General features: G+C 51.0%; 2 protein-coding genes across 7 annotated transcripts in view; one reads left to right on the top strand and one right to left on the bottom strand.

The window, feature by feature from the left end:
• The window catches only part of TLN2 (talin 2), a 396,032-nt gene that overhangs the window by 352,380 nt on the left and 24,912 nt on the right, over positions 1-18,740 (top strand). For all 6 annotated transcript variants that reach the window (XM_032481038.1, XM_032481036.1, XM_032481034.1 and 3 more), the window contains 6 exons: positions 3,183-3,349; positions 4,263-4,446; positions 7,720-7,845; positions 8,047-8,163; positions 10,360-10,545; positions 15,140-15,247. In XM_032481038.1, the coding sequence (XP_032336929.1) occupies positions 3,183-3,349; positions 4,263-4,446; positions 7,720-7,845; positions 8,047-8,163; positions 10,360-10,545; positions 15,140-15,247 (888 nt within the window). The remainder of the gene's footprint in view (positions 1-3,182; positions 3,350-4,262; positions 4,447-7,719; positions 7,846-8,046; positions 8,164-10,359; positions 10,546-15,139; positions 15,248-18,740) is intronic.
• LOC116664072 (gametocyte-specific factor 1-like) lies at positions 10,778-12,956 on the bottom strand. The gene has a single exon (XM_032481040.1). The coding sequence runs from the start codon at positions 11,410-11,412 to the stop codon at positions 10,909-10,911; it is 504 nt and encodes a 167-aa protein (XP_032336931.1). The 5' UTR covers positions 11,413-12,956; the 3' UTR covers positions 10,778-10,908.

Raw genomic sequence — 18,740 nt, 5'->3', positions numbered from 1 at the left:
CTTCTTGGTGGCGTCAGAAACATAACCAAATAAATGGATCGTCTGCCCTTTACCGAACACTTACTAAGTGCCAAGTACTTTACATACATTTTTCTGCCCATTTATTCCTCTCCCAACCCTGATAGGCAAGAAGTAATAGCCCCCTTTTCCAGATGAGGACACTGAAGCTTAGAGCAGTGAAGCAGCCTACCTGAGGTCGTCTGGCTAGCAAATGGTGTTTGGACAGGCTGTGGACTCCAACGGTGCTGGTCACACCTAAGCCGCATTGGCTCCTGGAGAGAAAATGCAGGGTTTTGTTCTTGTTTTTAATATTTTTTCCCAGTTTTATTGAGGTATAATTGGCATACAGTGCTGTATAAGTCTTGGTTGTATAGCATAGTGATTTGTCTTAGAACTGTCATGAAATGGTTTCAGTAAGTTCAGTTAACATCCATCATCTCATATAACTACAAAAAGAATATATGTGTATATTTTTTTCCTTGTGAGATGGGCTCTTAGGATCTACTCTTAAGAACTGTCATAGAGATGACAAGGCAGTGTTAACTCTAGTCATCATGTTGTAGGTTACATCCCCAATACATACTTACCTTGGAACTGGAAAGGTTGTGCCTTTGACCACCTTCATCCAATCTCATCTCCCTCAGCCATAACCACAAATCTGATCTTTTTTATGAGGTTGGTTGTTTTCTGTTTTGTTTTCATTTTTATTCAATTTCTTTAAACTAAAATAAAACCAATTCACCTATTTCTCCCACCTCCCATCTCCCACCTGTGATGACCACCAGTCTGTTCTTTTCTATCTATGAACTTGGTGGGTTTTTTTTTTTAATTCCACATATAGGAAAGATCACACAGTATTTGTTTTTCTCTGACTTTTAGCATAATGTCTTTGATATCCATTCATATTTCAAAAATGTCAAGATTTCATTCTTTTTTATGGCTGAATAGTAGTCCATTGTGTATATATACAGCACATTTTCTTTATCCATCATCCATCAATGGGCACTTAGGTTTTTTCCATATATTGGCTATGATAAATAATGCTGCAGTGAGCATGGGGTGCATGTATCTTTTCCAGTTAGTGTTTCTGTTTTCTTTGAATAAATACCCAGAAGTAGAATTGCTGGATCATATCTAGTTCTATTTTTAATGTTTTGAGGAACCTCCATTCTGATCTTTATATGGGGCTGCACCAATTTATATTCCCATCAACCACGCACAGCCTCTTCTTTGCATCTTTGCCAATGCTTGTTACTTCTTGTCTTTTTGTTAATAACTGTTATTACAGGTGTGAGGTGCTATCTCCTTGTGCTTTTGATTTGCATTTCCCTGATAATTAACGATGTGGAGCATCTTTCCATGTACTTTTTGGCCATCTGTATGCCTTCCTTGGAAAAATGTCTATTCAGATCTTCTGCACATTTTTAAAATCAGACCTTTTTTTTTTGCTATTGAGCTATAATTAGTTATTTATATGTTTATAAGATGCATGATTTGCAAGTATTTTCTCCCGTTCAGTAGATTGCCTTTTCATTTTGTTGACGGTTTTCTTTACTTTACAGAAGCTTTTTAGTTTGACGTAGTCCCACTTGTTTATTTTTGTTTTTGTTGCGTGTGCTTTTGGTGTCAGATTCAAAAAACCATCACCAAGACCTGTGTCAAGGAGGTTACTGCCTATATTTTCTTCTAGGAGTTTTATGGTTTCAGGTCTTATGTTCAGGTCTTACATTTAACCCATTTTGAGTTCATTTTTGTGTATAAAGATAGTTCCATTCTTTTGCGTGCGGCTGTCTAATTTTCCCAACACCATTTGTTGGACAGACTGTCTTTTCCCCCGTTGTATATTCTTGGATACTTTGTCATAAATTAATTGACCACACATGCATGGGTTTATTTTTGGGCTCTCAGTTCTGTTCCATTGGCCTATGTGTCTGTTTTTATGCCAATACCATACTGTTTTAATTACTATTGCTATGTAATATAATTTGAAATCGGGGGTGTGATGCCTCCAGCTTTGTTTTTCTTTCTCAAGATTGCTTTGGCTGTTTGGGGTCTTTTATGGCTCTATACAAATTTTACAATTGTTCTATTTCTGTGAAAAACACCATTGGACTTTTGATAAGGAATGCATTGAATTATATATTGCTTTCAGTAGTACAGATACATTTTAACAATATTTTTCCAAATCATGAGTACGGAATATCTTTCCACTTATTGGTGCCTTCAATTTCTTTCTTTAATGCCTTGTAGTTTTCAATATATGCATCTTCTACCTTCTTGGTTAAATATATTCCTAGTTTTTTATTCTTTTTGATGCAGTTGTCAGTGGGATTGTTTTCTTGATTTCTCTTTCTAATAGTTTGTTATTAGTGTAGAGAGACACAACAGGTTTTTGTATATTGATTTTGTATCCTGCCACTTTACTGAATTCATTTGTTCTAACTTTTTTTTTTTTCCTGGAAGCTCCAGGATTTCTTATGTATGATACCATGTCATCTGCAAATAGTGACAGCTTTACTTATTCTTTTCCAATCTGGATGCTTTTTATTTCTTTTTCTTGTCTCGTTGCTCTGGCTAGGACTTGCAATACTGTGTTGAATTAAGGTGTTATGGGTAGGCATCTTTGTCTTGTTCCTGGTCTTGTTCCTTTGAGTATAACATTAGCTGTGAACCTGTTGTTTGAAGGTAGCCTTTATGTTGAGCTGTGTTCCCTCTATACCCACTTTGTTGAGAGTTTTTATCATCGTGGTTGTTGAATTTTGTCAAATGTTTTTTCTGCATTTATGGAGATGACCATATGGTTTTTAGCCTTCATTTTATAAATGGGGTGCATCACACTGACTTAAATGTAGATGTTGAACCATCCGTACATCCCTGGACTAAATCCCACTGGACTGTTGTTTATAATACTTTTATTGTGTTGTTGAATTCAGTTTGCTGATATTTTGTTGAGGATTTTTGCATCTATGTTCATCAGGGATATTGGCCCATAATTTTCTTTGCTCGTGGCACCCTTCCCTTATTTTGGTATCAAGGTAATGTTGGCCTCATAAAATGAGTTTGGAAGAGTTTCCTCCTCTTCTATTTTTTGAGCATTCTTTAGTGTTTTTTTGAATCTGAAGACCTTTGGGTTACATTTTCTCCATTTCTCTGTATCGTCAACATTTCTTCTCTGTCTACAGGTGTCCTTGGTGCTGTCAGCTCTTCAGGCTGGGAACAAGGGGACCCAGGCATGTATTACAGCTGCCACTGCCGTGTCTGGGATCATCGCCGACCTGGACACCACCATTATGTTTGCAACTGCAGGGACCCTGAATGCAGAGAACAACGAGACCTTCGCAGATCACAGGTATGGGAGTAGATGCCATCCTGGGGGCTCCTGGATGGGAAGAGGTTCAGTGTGGCCTCATGGACTTTGGAGATGGTACCCAAGAGCCAGAAATGTGATTATCTGTTTCGATTTCAACAAGATGCCCAAGTTGGGAAAGTGAACCAAGTAGTCAACATAAGTGCCTTTTGTCAACTGTAAACAGGGTCATTTTCCAGGTTTGCCTTTCACAGCCTATATCTGGTCCTCCAGCAGAGGATACCTTTGTGGTCTTTTTGCTTTTTTAGCTGGAAGAAAGCTGTGCCTCTGATTTGCTTACTAATCCCAGTGAGACTGGAAGTGGCCAGGACGGGCATTTAGCTCTTACCTAAATGGGGAGTGAAGCTCGGAGCCTGCTGTCTCTCCTGGGCTGGTCCTTCAGGCTCTGCTCCAGAGGCTGGGGCCAGGGTCTCCGCTTGCTGCTGGAGACGCCCCATCTCCTCACCATGTGTCTGGCACCTATTTTTCCTCTCTCTTCAGCCCCAGGGCTGGGCTGGGGAGGAGATTCCCGGTGTTCTGTCCTCCCTTCCAGAGCCCCTTGGGCTCTTATTGTCCCGGGCGGGGTCCCCTGCCCCGTGTATCCTCCCAACCCCTTGTAGCTATGAAGTGTTCTCTGAGATCGCGGGAACCACGGGAAAACAGCTGCAGGGCAGGACAAGGAGGCCGAACTGGTGGGCCTGAAACTTGATGTGAATTCTGGGTCCACTTTCCTCTCCTCTCCCATCTTTCCTGCCTGGAAGATGAGAGCCCCCCGTTAAGGGAGTAGAAACACGTCACCACTCTCCTCAATGCCCTTTAACGAAAGACCCTAGGAGGGTTTCTTTTCTTGCCAACTACCAGTGACCAAGCTCTGCCCTGTGTCTCTCCCCTCCCCTTGCCCTTCCCACCTTCACAGGGAGAACATTTTGAAGACAGCCAAGGCCTTGGTGGAAGACACGAAATTGCTGGTGTCGGGGGCCGCATCCACTCCAGAAAAGCTGGCCCAGGCGGCCCAGTCCTCAGCAGCCACCATCACCCAGCTCGCCGAGGTGGTCAAGCTGGGGGCCGCCAGCCTGGGCTCTGACGACCCCGAGACCCAGGTAGGTAGGGGTGGGGCTTGCGTTCCCACAAACGCCGTGCACCAGGCCTCAGAAGAAGCCAAATGCAGAATAAGAACTTTTGGAGTAGACTGTATGTGCTTGTGGATCCATGGTTTGGGGGAACCGGTAGGAAGCACCGTCCAGGCAAGGTCGTGGCATGGACCGTGGTGCGGCCGTGGGGATGGAGACAGGCCCACAGATTCGAGAGGAATCTGAAAAGAAGACTCAGCCGAGCTTGGTGAACGATTGGACGCAGGGAGAGTTTGGAGACAAGGGAGGAGGTGGAGGCCAGGGTGCCAGGCTAGGTCAGTGAATGCTCCCTGGGGAGCGGTCTGGCTTGGGCGGAGATGAAGGTGAGTTCAGTTTGGGGCGTGTTGCACTGGACATTATGGAGGGACCCACAGATGGAACGAGTGAGTGGCCTTGAGCCTGCTCAAGGTTGGGGACGTGGCGTCAGGGGTTGTTACCAGACAGTGACTGCAACTGCAGGGAAGGAAGGGCACGGGGGGGGGGGGGCAGAAGAAGGCGTCAGGGCACAGCTGAGGAGTCCACCAGCTGGGACCGTCTTAGGTGACGGAGATGCCCATGGAGATTGAGCAGCAGCGGCAGCAGGGCAGAGGGAAGCCGGGGGCCTGGTGTCGAGAGGAGGGAGTGCTTCAGCCCACCCGAGACACCGCCCAGGAGCAAGGAAGATGCATGTGGGAGAGCCGGCCCCCAGCCCCAGGGTCACGGAGGGCAGTGCCGCCCCGCCAGGACTGGTGGTGAGGAGTGGCCAGGCCGGTGAGGAAGGAAGCCAGCGTGTATAGGCAGCCGCTGGGCAAGTTTGGCGCTGAAGGGGAGGAGGGAGAGGAGCTGGAAGGGCCCCCCGCGCTCTGACTCTCTGCCCCAGGTTTAGCATCACTGATGCTATCTCAGGGTCCTTGGCCCAAGCCTGGCCCATCATATCCTAAGGCGGGGAACCATAGTTGAACCAACAGCCAGCCATGGCCATCGTTAAGGGAGCCTACCCATTCCCGAGTGCAGAGCTGAACGATCCCTCTGTGGTTTCAACCTCAGCACCATTAAGTGATAAACACTTCAGTTTTCACTGCTTAAACCATACTCACTCAGTAGGGAGCCTGTTAGGCCCACTGGCACAGCACTGGGTAGAGAACCCCTACCATCCGGCGCCCGTGTTGGCCGCAGCTGCCGATCTGGGGAACACACGGCCGCGGGCTTGGCTCCCACGCGGCAGTGACCCTTCCCTTCCCGGCGCTCTCCAGTGGAGCAGAACTCCGTGAGGGAAACGTTCCGTGCGTTGCCTTTTGACTCCTGCTGGCTTTCTCTTTGATAACATCAGAGCTCAGATTGGCTGCCCTCTGGAATTCCAAGCATTCCCAGAAGTCTAGGCCTCGGTATTGTTGTTACCCCCGTGGAGTAAGGAAAAGCCCAAAAACCGCTCGGGGGGTTGGAACCCACGCTCTCCCCGAGCCTGGCTCAGCTTTAGCAGAAGTGAGTCAGCCGAGAGGATTTAAATCTTTGCACACAGAGAAATGTATCGGATTGTGTAGAGTCTTAACTCCCAAATGGTCTGCATGCCCGAGAGCTCCAGCCTCTTTTGAGACCACCAGTGGAAAATATCCCCTCAGAAAAGTGCACCCACTCACTGGTCACTGCCCAGTGGACCCAGATGGGGCAGTGAACACCGGGTGTTGGCCACACACCTGCCGGCTGCCCCTGCCCTCTGCGATCTCAGGAGCCAGTGTGTGGTCCCCACCGCCGCCCTCCTCATGAGCCCCGTCACAAACTGACCTGCCCTGTGGTTTCAGAGGTTGGCAGAGATCCCGTGTGCCCTGTGGGTGAGACAGCACGGGATGGGGATGGAGAGGGTGTCCAGTCACAGCGTTGCTGTGCTTACAGCTGTCTGGGATGCTCGAGTTTCTTAGACATTTCCACGTCTGTTATCCAGTTCATCCCGGCAGCAGTGCAGTGAGACAGGCAAGGCTGGTGCCACGGACCCCTTTAGAGATGAGGAGTGGGGGCCATAGAGCTTCATACCCTGTGGAGGTGAAGACTGTGGCCCTTGGGATCACAGACCAGGGTCCGCATCTCACCCCTGCCGTTCCCCGGGCTCTGGGAGTGTGGACACGAGCATCGTAGTTCTCACTGGAAACAGCAGTGGTGAGAGTGAAACAAGATCATGTACATCGTGCTTGGCTCAGCCCCAGGAACACAACCCTCAGTGAAGGGAAGTTGGTGTTGTTACAGAAGTAGGAGTTGTTGTTGTAGCTGCCGGACCCAGAAGACTTAAATGTCACACCCAATGTTGGGTAATTCCTAAGTGTGCCTGGGACTTGGGATTCCAAGTCTAGCGTACAGAAGAGGTGGCCTGTGGTCTCCGTTCAATTAGAAGAGTGAAAATCCTGTGTTACGTCCAGTGTTACGTGGGGGTATATCTGTGTACTCATTCACTCCGTATTTACTGAATGCCCAGTACACGCCAGGCCCTGGTCTGAGTACAAAACACAACAGACAGAAGCCCAGGCCAGGAGAGAAGACAGACGTATTAGTACATACATAATAAAGTAATTCCACATACTGCTGACTGCTATAAACAAAACAGGGCCGGCTGATGGGCTTGTGATGGGGGTAAGCTCGCAGCTCGAGTGGTCAGGAAGGGTCTCCAAGGACATGACAGCTGAGCTGAGACCTGAATGATGGGGAGAGCCGGGTTCCAGGCAGAGAGAGGAACAACGGGAGAATCCTTGAAGCAGGAATGAGGGAGGATTTCCAATGCAGAGGAAGGACAGACCCACGTGCCGGTAGCACGCTGAGGGAGTCAGAACCCCAGGACCCAAAGCTGGGGGTGCAGGCGGGCTGCCACGGGGACCTTGTGGGTCAGGGCAGGAGGCTTGCATTTTGTGCTCAGTGGTTCGGATGACCCAGTTCCGGGCTCAGGTGGGTGGTGTCACTCCTCGGGTGTCTGCTTAGCCGCCTTCACAGGCAACTGGTCAGCAGGGCCAGCAGCTGGGAGGTGTTTCTGAACCTGCAAGATGTAGCTGGCTTCTGCGTCCCGGCTCAGCACCTGCCTCCCTTGGGGAGCTTCTTCAAGTCTGGATTCTGGACCTCCACCCAGACTCCTGCATCAGAGTCTCCAAGGGTGGCTGCTGGGGCTTCTGCCGTGCTGAAGACTTGGGGCTGTGATGGAGAGCCCCACCTCCCGGCTGCCACCCCCTGCCCTTGGCCGCGTGCCCTCGGGGCAGCCCGCTCACCCGGGGCCATGCTCTCTTTCAGGTGGTGTTGATCAATGCCATCAAAGACGTGGCCAAGGCCCTTTCAGATCTCATTGGTGCCACCAAGGGAGCTGCCAGCAAGCCTGCAGACGACCCCTCCATGTACCAGCTCAAGGGGGCCGCCAAGGTAGAGTGGAGCCCCAGCCAGGGGCAGGCAAGCTGGGGGTGCAAGAGTGAGAGAGGCACATTCAAGAGTGACGGAGGATGTACATCTGAGCTCCTTTCTCACTTAAATGGAGGCACTTTACCTGTGGCATTAGGTCTGGAACTAAAAGAAGGGGTCAGACCTAGCTCGCTCCCTTTTCTCTCGGCCCCTCTTCCCATGCAGGTGATGGTGACCAATGTCACCTCCCTCCTCAAGACTGTGAAGGCAGTGGAGGACGAGGCCACGCGGGGCACACGGGCGCTTGAGGCCACCATCGAATACATGAAGCAGGAGCTCACAGTAAGGAGCCACCCGTCACCTCCCTCGGGCCCCGAGTCCGACAGCCAACCCCAGTGCAGCTTCTCTGAGATTTTTAGCATGAAGAGGTTTTACCTGGAGCCCCTGAGCTAAGGAGGCCTCTCACCTGCCTGCTGGTAGCTTTGTATAATGGAGACACTGTGTGAAACTGACCACTTCCGAGTTTGGCTAGGATCGATTTGTAATTAAGTGAACTGAAATATATCGCTTGGGACTATTCAGGTTTCATTCCACTAAAACTGCAGAATGAAACGAAAACACTCCAGGAGGGTCCTGGCAAAAGGAACATTCGGGGTGGCTGCACACACTCGCCTTGATTTGAAATGACGTGTACAGTGTCCCACCACACACAGCCCCTCTTGGTGCCTGTTGCCATTGGCAACAGCTCACACGGCTGCACACATAGGGGTTTGGAAGTCTGAGGTTCGCTCTTAGAAAAACCTGGATGGCTTTCCCTGAGACATTTCCCTTTGAAATCCAGCTGCCTTCTGTGTGAGGTGTCTGACCTCAGAGACGTGGACCCCGTGTTCGCCCTTGCCTCGTTCCAGCGTTGGAGAGCGAGCGTGTCTTGGGGTTACTGTGGTCACGCCTGTTCTTTTGATCCCATGATGGCTGTGGAGTGACTCATCCTAAATCCCTAGAAATAGAAATATGCTGAAAATGAGTAGTTTCAAGCTGAGGTTTCTTTTTAATAGGAGATCTGATCATAGATGATGCTTCTCTTTTGGAGGGGGAGTGGGGACCTGTCTTAGCTCCCAGTAGTTCTGCTTCTTTAGAGCATCACCTGGCAAAGGCCACAAGCCCCTGAGTGTCAGGGACTCCTGAGCCCTTCTCTTGGGCTTTGGTGGTAGAGCCTTGGATTCTCTTCTCCACTTTTTAATGAATCCTACTTTGGTTAATGTTGTGTAGTTCTCACATAAAGAGGAAACTAAAAACTTAGCAGTATCCTTAAAACAGTGCTGCCTGGGGCTCACCTGCCCTCACGGGCTGGGTGTTTCTTAACAAAAGTCTGGACATAAGTTCTGACAGGTATGGGTGGGCTGCATGGTGACAATGAAGGAGATTTGAAATTTGGAACTTTCTTGAGATCAGACTCGTGGTCAACCTAAGTAGAGCAACGTGGTTTAGAATGGACCCAGATCACACATTTCCATGGACAGAGGTTTCCAAAGGAGCATGTGACCCAAGGCCCACGTTAGCGTGGAGGGCTCTGTCCACGTGCGTTAATCTGTAGTATTCCGGGTGGTCCTGGGTGCCCTGTTTGCAGCTATTCATTTTTAGGAGGATAGTGACATTTGGCACTGGTTGGCACACAGTAGAGATGCTGGCTGGGTCCTCCCTTCTGCCCAACGGATGATTTCCCTGCTGAAACACGGCTCCCTAGGGCTGAAGGTAGCGCAACCCCACCTGGCTCGGGTGTCCTCGCGTGCAGGGCCAGCCCGAGCACCCATCACTCATGTCAGAGCCGAGGCAGGTGGGCTGGAAGCAGGAACCACTGGCTTGACTGGCAGCTGGAACTTTAAAGTGGGATATTCACTTACCATGGTTAATTTATTTCAGCTTCTCTAAAGGTGGTGTGTGCGTGCGTGCGTGTGTGTTAAATAATTCACAGTGTCACCGTGGCTCACTTGACATGAACACCTCCACACAGTTATGCAGTTTTATTTGTAAGACAGGCTAAGAATAGAAGAAACTGAATACTTCGTTTCCCCCAGCCCCACACCCTCTTAAAGAGAGAAAGCTGAGTCCAAAGTGATGCCTGCAGGTGAGTCCTGCCCTGGAACCAGCACTGAGGCTGCAGTGTCTCTGGAAGCTGCTGAAGCACCAGCAGGAATGGGGCAGGAGACCTGGGAAGCCACACCACCCCCTGCCCCGGGGGCAGTTGATAAACACTGAGTGTCAGCTTCCAACGGCGAACGGGTTAACGCTGGAGATGTGTCTCCGTCCCCATGTTGTCCCGTGAATGCCAAGTACAGGTATGCGAGGCTTATCCACGCAAGAATCTTGAGAGCAAGAATGATAGGACTGCACTCAAATTAAACTTCTAATTTCCTGCCATTTGACGGTTTCTCCCCCGACTGGCTCGCTTTTCAGACATTGTAGCCCCGTAGGAGAAGCAGAAGTTATTCTTGTCCTTCCCTTTCTGATTTTTTCAGCTCTTCGGTTTCTAACTTCCAGGTATTCCAGTCAAAAGAGGTACCTGAAAAGACGTCATCACCTGAAGAATCCATCAGGATGACAAAAGGCATCACCATGGCAACAGCCAAAGCCGTGGCCGCTGGGAACTCGTGTCGACAGGAGGACGTGATTGCCACCGCCAACCTGAGCCGGAAGGCCGTGTCGGATATGTTGACGGCCTGCAAGGTAGAGGCCTTGGCATTGTTTTGGGTGGGTAGGCGGTGCTCTGTCAGGGCTGAGCTGCTGGGTTCAGCCAGCCGCATGCGAAAGGGAGCAGCTCAGTGCCTTTACCTGGGTAACAGCACGCGCGCTGAAGGCGGGTGTGCACCAGCCCTCAGGAGGTGGTTCTGAGCGGTTCTGTGTTTGAGGGCGGTGGGGTCTGCTTGGTGACTTAATCTCCCACTTTTCCTCCCAGTTCTTTTTTTTTTTTTTTTTGAAAACCACAATTTATCTTTCTATAATTAGATTAGGAGGAAAAAAAATGAAGAACCCACGGTAGCAGGAAGAAGCAAGAGTCTTCTAGGGTCTGGCATTGGATGAGATGTTCAGTTACTGTGCATTCCCACTGTTTTCCCACAGCAGAACATACGGCAGAGGCTTGGGAATGCGCATGCCTGAAGCCGGGTTACTCTTACGTTCCATAACTGTGTTGCTTGCAGGGCTGTTGTTGCCACAGTAGTTGGCTGTGCCCCAGACAAAAGGGGTGCTTTTCTGTTCCCACAAATCTCTATCCCAGTCTTCATCGCAAGGAGGGCACTGCCGTGTGCTCTCAGCCAGAGTCTCTTGTCCAAGGTTCCTGGTTTGGTTGACTGTATCCTGCTCAGTGCAGCTTTTGTCATCACGGCTTGAGATATGATGACTGATTTCAGCCCGAGGAACCTGATGGCGAGCACTGAAGGGACAAGTAGCCGGTTTGTGTGTGACATCAGGATGATTCTTTCTGCACCTGATAAGATGATAAGGAAACCTGCAGGCCCTGATCTGGTGGTTTTTATCATAGGGGAATTGCAATAGCTTTTCAGGGTCCAGGGGATCGATGTAGGTTTCTTCCATGTTGGAGATGAAGGAGCCAAGTCCAAGTGCTTGGCCGAGACACGCTCCCCCGACAGTCGCCTTCGCCCCCCGGTTCTAAGTAGACAGGACGCCTTCCTACGAGGGCAGCCGCTCAGCAGTAGCAAGGAGGGACTGTGGCCTTTTGTTCCAGGCCCTCCAAAGGAAAGCCGCACCCCTCGTCTGCCTGCGCCCTTTCCTGCCTCCATAGGTCAGCTGCTCTGTGCCAGGAGGGGTGTTGCCCTAACTGGGTTGCGGAGTGAGTTAGAGGAACCAAACAGAGCGTCAGGGATCTGCCTTTTTGCTCTCTGGGCCAGACGTCCTGGAGAGGTTCTTCTGATCCTTGGGGAGACACCCAGGGCGGCCACCCTGAGGCGGTGCTTGGGGAGGGAGCTGGGGAGACCTGAGCTTTACAACCTTCACATTATTTTTTTATCTATTAATCAAGAGGGCCCCTAAGAGCCCCCACCCCACTGCTATTGAGCACCCCCCACCACAGCCCTTCACCCTTCTCAGGATAGCTGCATCCCAGGGACGCTGGCTTCTGCTCGGTGATGGGGAGATGACCCCCTGCCATGGCGGGCAGGTGGGGTGAACCATGGAAGGTGGAAAGCAGCTGTTGCAGTGTGGGGGCTTCGGGAACAGAGCCCTTCTCTGTGGTGAAGTGAGCTGTGGGGAGAGCTGCTGGCAGGTCCGACACTGGCTTCTGAGGTTCCTCTAAGGGGTAGGATGGGCTGGCTGTCACGCGGCAGAAGGGATGGGCGTGCGAGGGCCCGGCCTGGGAGACAGCATTGCATTTCCTGGTCTCCTGGGTGTGGGGGAGGGTAGAGCCTAGGGAGTGGTGGGGTGGGGGCAGAAGAAGGTGGCAAGGTGGTAGGACCACTGTCATGAGGACCATGTGTGCTGGGTCAGGGAGTGTTGACTCTCCCAAGGCCACCAGTACAGTTTTGAAGCACCCCATGGCATCTGCCCTGGCAGAAGTGGTAACTCCCGAAAGGGTTACAGCCTCAGTCAGAGTAGCCTTGACCCAGCAGGATGGGGCCTGAACGTCATCACGGTGTCCATGCAGGGCACCTCCTAGTTTCTGAAGGGCTGGCAGGTGCGTTCTGTCATTTGGTCCTAGGTGGGAAGGGTAAGGGGAGTTCTTCCTAATTTGACGGATGATGACACAGGATGGAGACATGAAGTGGCATGACCAAGGTCACACACTGTTACAGTCAGAACCAGAGCTGCAGTGATGTCTCCTGCGTTCAGGGCCAGCTGCTGCTGCCGCCCGGGGCCTCCCAGCCACAGAGCTCCAGGTCGCTGTGGTTGACGACTGTCGGGTACTTGGGTCTCCCTGTGACAGACGTGAAACGAAAGGGGGAAATTGAACAGATTAAGGTGGAAATGGAAGGCAGCTCAGATTTTCGTCTCTTCCTTAACACCCGTCCTCCTGTTTTCAGAGGAGCAGGTTAAGGGTTGAAATACATTCCCCGTTTGCCCAGTCTCAGCTCCTCACTGTTACCCCACGCCCGGATCGGGCCATGTAGTTTTGCAGGACACAGTAACAGCTGGGGCTTCACACGCCAGTACTAGGTGTGATGACAGGTGTCACCGCTGAGCCCTGAGGCTCCTGTGAGGGTGGGACTTAACACTTAGTTTTCCTCTGGTCTCCTGTATTCCCCGTCCCTTCACAGAAAGGAAGTGAAGCCGCTTGCCAGAAGGGGAGTGCAGCAGGAATATACAGAAAACCAGGGATGCGCAGTGGGCGGTCAGGGAGGAACCTGCTGCGTGCTAAGCAGAGGGCCACATGGCCATATCCGAGCACCACCTTTGGGGCTGAGCGGGGCAGCCAGGGAAGAGACGGAAGTGCAACAGGTTACACACTGACTCGTCTTACCACACAGGGAGGACTACACTAATTGCTCCAGTGGGGACAAGGCCATCTACACCCTAAGTTAATTCTAGTGTCTGTTTCTTTCTGGCCTTACTTTCATGTGCTTATGTCTACATTAGAGACAATTTTCTATCTCCTATACCAATGAATGTTATATGACTGTTTCTGTGTTACTGTGAGTCATTGTAACTGACTCTTTAATGACCACAGAATACTCTGTGAATATACTCTTTCCCCCACTATCAGATATTTAGATTGTCTGTACGTTTTTTTAATCATCAGCTTTACTGCAGTGAACATCTTTGGGCATATCCATTTTTTCTGTGCTTTGAATAATATCCTTATGTGAGATTCTCAGAAGCAGAATTAGCAGGTCAAATGGTAGGACATTTTAATTACTGCTAGATGGCTCTCCCAGAGGGTTCTAGCAAGTTAGAGCCAAGCCAGCAGCCGTGACTGAGCAGCAGTCACCGTCAGCCCCACACAACTCTCATGAGGGCCCTGACGTGACCTACGGGAGGTGATGCTGAAAAGCATCATAGCCCTGGCCTTCCCCCGGGGAAGGGGGTGTCATCACCCCAGACCAGCTGTGTCCTCACCCTGGGAGACACAGGGGAGCCAGGCGGAGTAAAACGTGGGAGGAGTTAAAGGCATGACCCGTCGGTCCCCAGCTGAGTCAAACCAGCTTGTAAGTGACAGATGCTGGCCTCACGAATTATCCCCACTCATCCTGGGATGCTTTGAGGGGCAGGAAACGGACCATGTTCCCCAGTGTTCCCTCAACATACCCCCCTCCTAGGGAGAGGGGGCCTTGATTGGAGGAAGCGGGGAGGCTGGTCGTTATTCCCCTACTGCCCCAACATTTTATCCTAATGTGTGATTTGTATTTGCCCTGATTTGTGATTTATTTGCAGTTTTCTATTTTATAGTATCCTGTACGCACTCTCTGGTTCTTCCAGAGCAAGGGTATAGCAGGAGGAAAGGCTAAGTGGGTAGGGTTGCCAGACTGAGCACATAAAAAACAGGCTGTCTTATACTTCAGCTAAAATTTTTCATTGTCTGTTCGCAATTCAGATGTAACTGGCTGTTCTGCAGTTCATCTGGCAACCCTGTGAATGGGTGTGCTGTCTGAAATGATGTATCTGCAGGTCACAAGTACAAGCAGAAAGGGCCCGATGCTGTGTTAACTATATGTCCCGGCTCGCTTATCTCGACGTGTATAATGTGATATGAGTTATTTATGGCGCCTCTGAGTGACTGAGGAGCTCCCCCTCTGAAGGTTCCCGGGAGCCGGAGGGCCCTGGTCGGGAGACTCACCGTGACTGCGGTGTGGTCAGGTCACGTAGTGAGGACCCCAGGCGTGGTGAGCCTGTGAGCAGTGAGGGGTCTGCAGGACACCTCCCGCCACTGGAGTGAGATAGGCTGATCCCCGGATGGGCTGGCTCCTGCTGTAAGCCCCAGTCATGAATCTTTCCTGGACATCTTAGTGCCTGTGGAATTTCCTACCTTTAAATAAAAGGTAGGGGGCTGCCAGTGAGAAAGGAAGGAAAGAGGGGCCAGATTCACTTGCTTTTGCCTGGCCCAGGGGCACTTTAAAAAGCAAGACACAACCTGTGGTCAGAGATCCTGCAGTGGAGACAGGTGGAGGAGGGCCCCCCTCTCCCCAGGGAGGCAGGAGAGGTTCCTCAGAGAGGGCGCTCCAGGTAAGAAGGAATTCCCGAATTGAGGACTCCTGCCTCTGGGTCCAGGGCTGCACAACATTGCTGGGCAGGGGACCCCACCTGGCTGCCTGGTCCACTTACCACGTGCCTCTTCCTGATTTAAGACGTCCCCGTTCCTTTCTCTCTCCAGCAAGCATCCTTCCACCCTGATGTCAGTGAGGAGGTGCGCACCAGAGCCTTGCGTTACGGGACAGAGTGCACCCTCGGCTACCTGGACCTTCTCGAGCACGTCTTGGTGGTGAGGAGGGGCGTGGGCCAGGGTGGGGCTGGGGAGGAGCTAATGTGGACACAGAGCATCCTTTGCTCAGGAAAACCCCTCTTAGAGAGTCATGCAGGCCCCACTGGTGAGGCTGGGTCTGGAGTGAGGCCGTGTCTCACTGCTCCAGCACACAAGACGTGAATGTGGTCTGGAGGAAGGCGCACTTGGCATGCAGGAGAGCCCAGCTCTCTCGCTGCACCAGAGAGGCGAGACCAGTGTGAAAGAGGGGTGGGTGGGCCGAGTGAGGGGCAAAACAGGTGGGACAAAGAGAGCCACCTCTGAAAGAGGATCTGGACGTCCTGTTAGGAAAACCCCAGTCCACCCTGCAAGGACAAGGAACTCTCCTGAAACAGCCGGACTAGCCTCCGTGAGAAGCTGAAACATCACTGCGGCTACAGGAGACCTACTGGCCTCTCCTGACTTCACTAGGCCTTCAGTGAATGGCTTAGACCACACTGAGAATGACACTTCCCTTCCTCTGATGACCTTCCACCAGCCTGGCGTGCCCGGGTGGGAGCTCAGGCTGGCACCAGCTCCCAGTTCTTAGGGTGGCTTGTCTTCCCCCAGACGTGGGGAACCAAGAAGTTATATCCGGTGTGCGTCTGTCCCTGTCCATTCCTGGGAGCCATGTTTAGAACTGGGGTGGGTCTTGGGGAGAGCTTGTTCGGGAGTCACCAACACCCCAGAAGAGAAGTTATGATGGCTCCCCTCGCTTCATTGCCCTTGCTCCTCCCCAAACCTAAAAAAAACGGGTGGAGGCTACTTTCACATATACAGTATGTGTTCCTTAAAGACTAGCAAGCCTTTTGTCTGTTGGACATAGACATTTTTCTCTTTTTGTGCAACCACGTGAGGCTGGCAGAGCAAAGGAATGATCCAAGACCCAAAGAAGTTCAGGGGCCTGGTTGAGGTCCCCCGGCTACTGATGACAGACCAGGGACCAAACCCCACTTCTTATTCCCCGTTCTGCGCATTCTTGCATTTCACTGCCTTCGTATACATAAATTACCTTCTGATGTTAAGCGTTTCAGGCCTTTGAAGGGAGCATCACATTTATTCTTCACCCAAGTAACTGTGGTCAATGCAAAAGGATTATCTTTTTGTGAGAGTTGCTGGTCCGGGGTTACTAACATTGGGCTCCCAAAACCTGAACTCTCGTGGGTAGAAACCAGCACATGGCCCACGGGCCAAGGCAGGAATATCTCAGACAGTCCACGTTCACAGGCATGAGCCTCCCCAGCCAAAGCAGCCGTCAGGGTTGGGATGTGAAGTGTTCAGCCCGTGAACATGCTTAGCAGGAAATTCAGCATAAAGAGAATGAAGCCAGCAGGGCTCCCAAAAGGTGTCTTTTTCTTAATGGGACGATCTGCGCCTTGTCACGTGGAATGTTGTCATACCCAAACGTGAGGAAGCAGAGTGGAGGAAGGCTTCGGCTTGGGTTTAGAACCCTTGAGTTCAAAGTCCAGCTCTGCCAGGTGAGTGACTGCACGACCACCGTCTCATCCGGGCTCCAGTTTCCTCAGCTGCTAGGAGGGCGTTGGTTCAGGGCTGAGTGAGACTGCCGGGAGCCCGGGGCTCTGGCTGAGCTCACGGCTGCACGTGCTTCGTTGACACCCTCCTGGACGGCGCCGTCCTGGCCGAGCAGGGCTGCGCGGCTGCGGCAACAGCGCCCTCATGGCTTCTGACGGCGGGGCTCTCCCCTGACACCCCGTTTCTCCTTGTCTCTCTCTTTCATGCTTTTGTTTTCGTCTTGTTCGTTTGATACTGGGATCCGCTTTCAACGTGAAGGATCCTCACTTTGCCCCTTCTCTCCAGTTGTTTCTTGGTCAAACTGTATCTTTTCCTGCACCTGCGCCGTGCTGACAGCTGACCCAGCGTCGGTAGGTCCGGGCCCCTGCACTCCTGTGCTCTGGGTGAGCCATTTAACAAGATGTCACTCCGTAGGGGGTCCCCTTGCTGTGGCGCCTCCAACAAATCCACGAAGCCGATGGAAAGGAGGCAACAGCCTTTAAGGCACTGAGTGGAGTGGAGATCTCTGGTTGCCCTCCTCGGCACAAAGACGGTGTAGACCGCAGAAAAGAGGTCTCTCTTCCTGAGAAGCCAGGTGCCAGCATTTGACTTCAGAAGTTTCTCCCCAAACAGAAAGTCAAGGGAGCCCTTATAGGGTCCCCTCCTTGACCTCAAGCCAACCTGAGACCTTTTCCCAAGGTCTGGGCACCCGGTGCTGTGTCCACCAAAGTGCTTCCTCTCTGCTCCCCACTCCCCTCGCCATGCCCACCTTGTGTTGGTGAGCAAAAGAGGACAAGGCCTCCTGGGGGGGCAGGGGCATGGTTGGCCTCTTTGCCCAGGAGGAGGCCAAGGGGTCCAGGGCCTCAGTGCACGTTAGGGAAGACCTCCAAGCCATTCCCAGGCTGTACATTCAGAGACCCCAGCTTTACAGCCACCTAATTTCTGTGTCAGGCAGGAGCCCTAATGATGATCAGCAGGAAGAGCACATACTGCAGGGAGGCCCCACATCACATGTTGGGGGCAGAGGTTGTTAGTAGAGGGAGCGATGGTCTTTATGGGAAGACACATGGCAGCAGGTGACCACAGTATCTCCATCCAGGAAAGAAAGTCAGCCTAAATTGGAACCAGAACAGATCTTAAGATAGTCCTCCTGGATCCCTTGTAAAGCTGACTTCTTGTTTTTGTTGACCAAAGAGAATTAATAAGATTTCTGAAAGCTGAAGAAAGGCTAGATCGCTGCCCAGTTTTTGCAAAAGGGGGACGAGAACAGTAGAAATGAAGGTTTGGAGAAAGCGTCCCGGAATTCAGAAGAACGAGCTGAGGTCACCCTCGGGTGGTGCAAGGAAGGTTAGCGATTGTCTTCAGTAGCTGCTTTGCTTAACTTCAGACACATGAAACGGCAGAGAAAATCATGCAGCTTTAACCTGGTTCAGTTCAAGTATCCTGGAGCCAAGGCTCCTTCACCTTTTTTGACTGGCTTATATATTTTAGTTTTACTTTAGAAAAAATTTAAAAACACAGAAAACCATATCAACGTTTGTATGTCTACCATCTATAACTAATTTTGCTGATGTTTTCTTTGGTTCAGACCCTTATTTTTTTAAAGAAATAATCAATAATAATTAATTTTGTGTCCTTTACCAACACCATTCTCCTTTTTCTCTAGCTGGGCTCAAATAACTGTCACGATTTCAGCTTTCTTAACGTTTCGTGGATCTTGGGCTCCCTTGAGCTGAAAGCTCATTTCCCACTTCCCCTTCATCAGAGAAACATCAACACAAATGTCCCTTAAACTGTTAAGAGGGTCCCTAGATCAGGGGACCAGCTGGATCCTCTTGGAAATTAAGACACTCCAGATCAAGAACCCCTCCTTGGGGACTTTTTTTTTTTTTTTTTTTGAGAATCCAGTGAGCAGTCAGCAAACAGTGGGGCCTGATTTAGGTAGAGCGCAGTCCTCGCTGCC

Source organism: Camelus ferus, chromosome 6 (genome assembly GCF_009834535.1).
Source record: "Camelus ferus isolate YT-003-E chromosome 6, BCGSAC_Cfer_1.0, whole genome shotgun sequence".
In the NCBI taxonomy this organism is placed as follows: domain Eukaryota; kingdom Metazoa; phylum Chordata; class Mammalia; order Artiodactyla; family Camelidae; genus Camelus; species Camelus ferus.
Note: the sequence above shows the minus strand (reverse complement) of the source record. Positions and strands in the feature narration are given on the sequence as shown.

Coding starts and splice junctions, on each gene's coding strand:
- LOC116664072 (XM_032481040.1), bottom strand. CDS start 11,412: ATGGAAGAAACCTACATCGATCCCCTGGACCCTGAAAAGCTATTGCAA.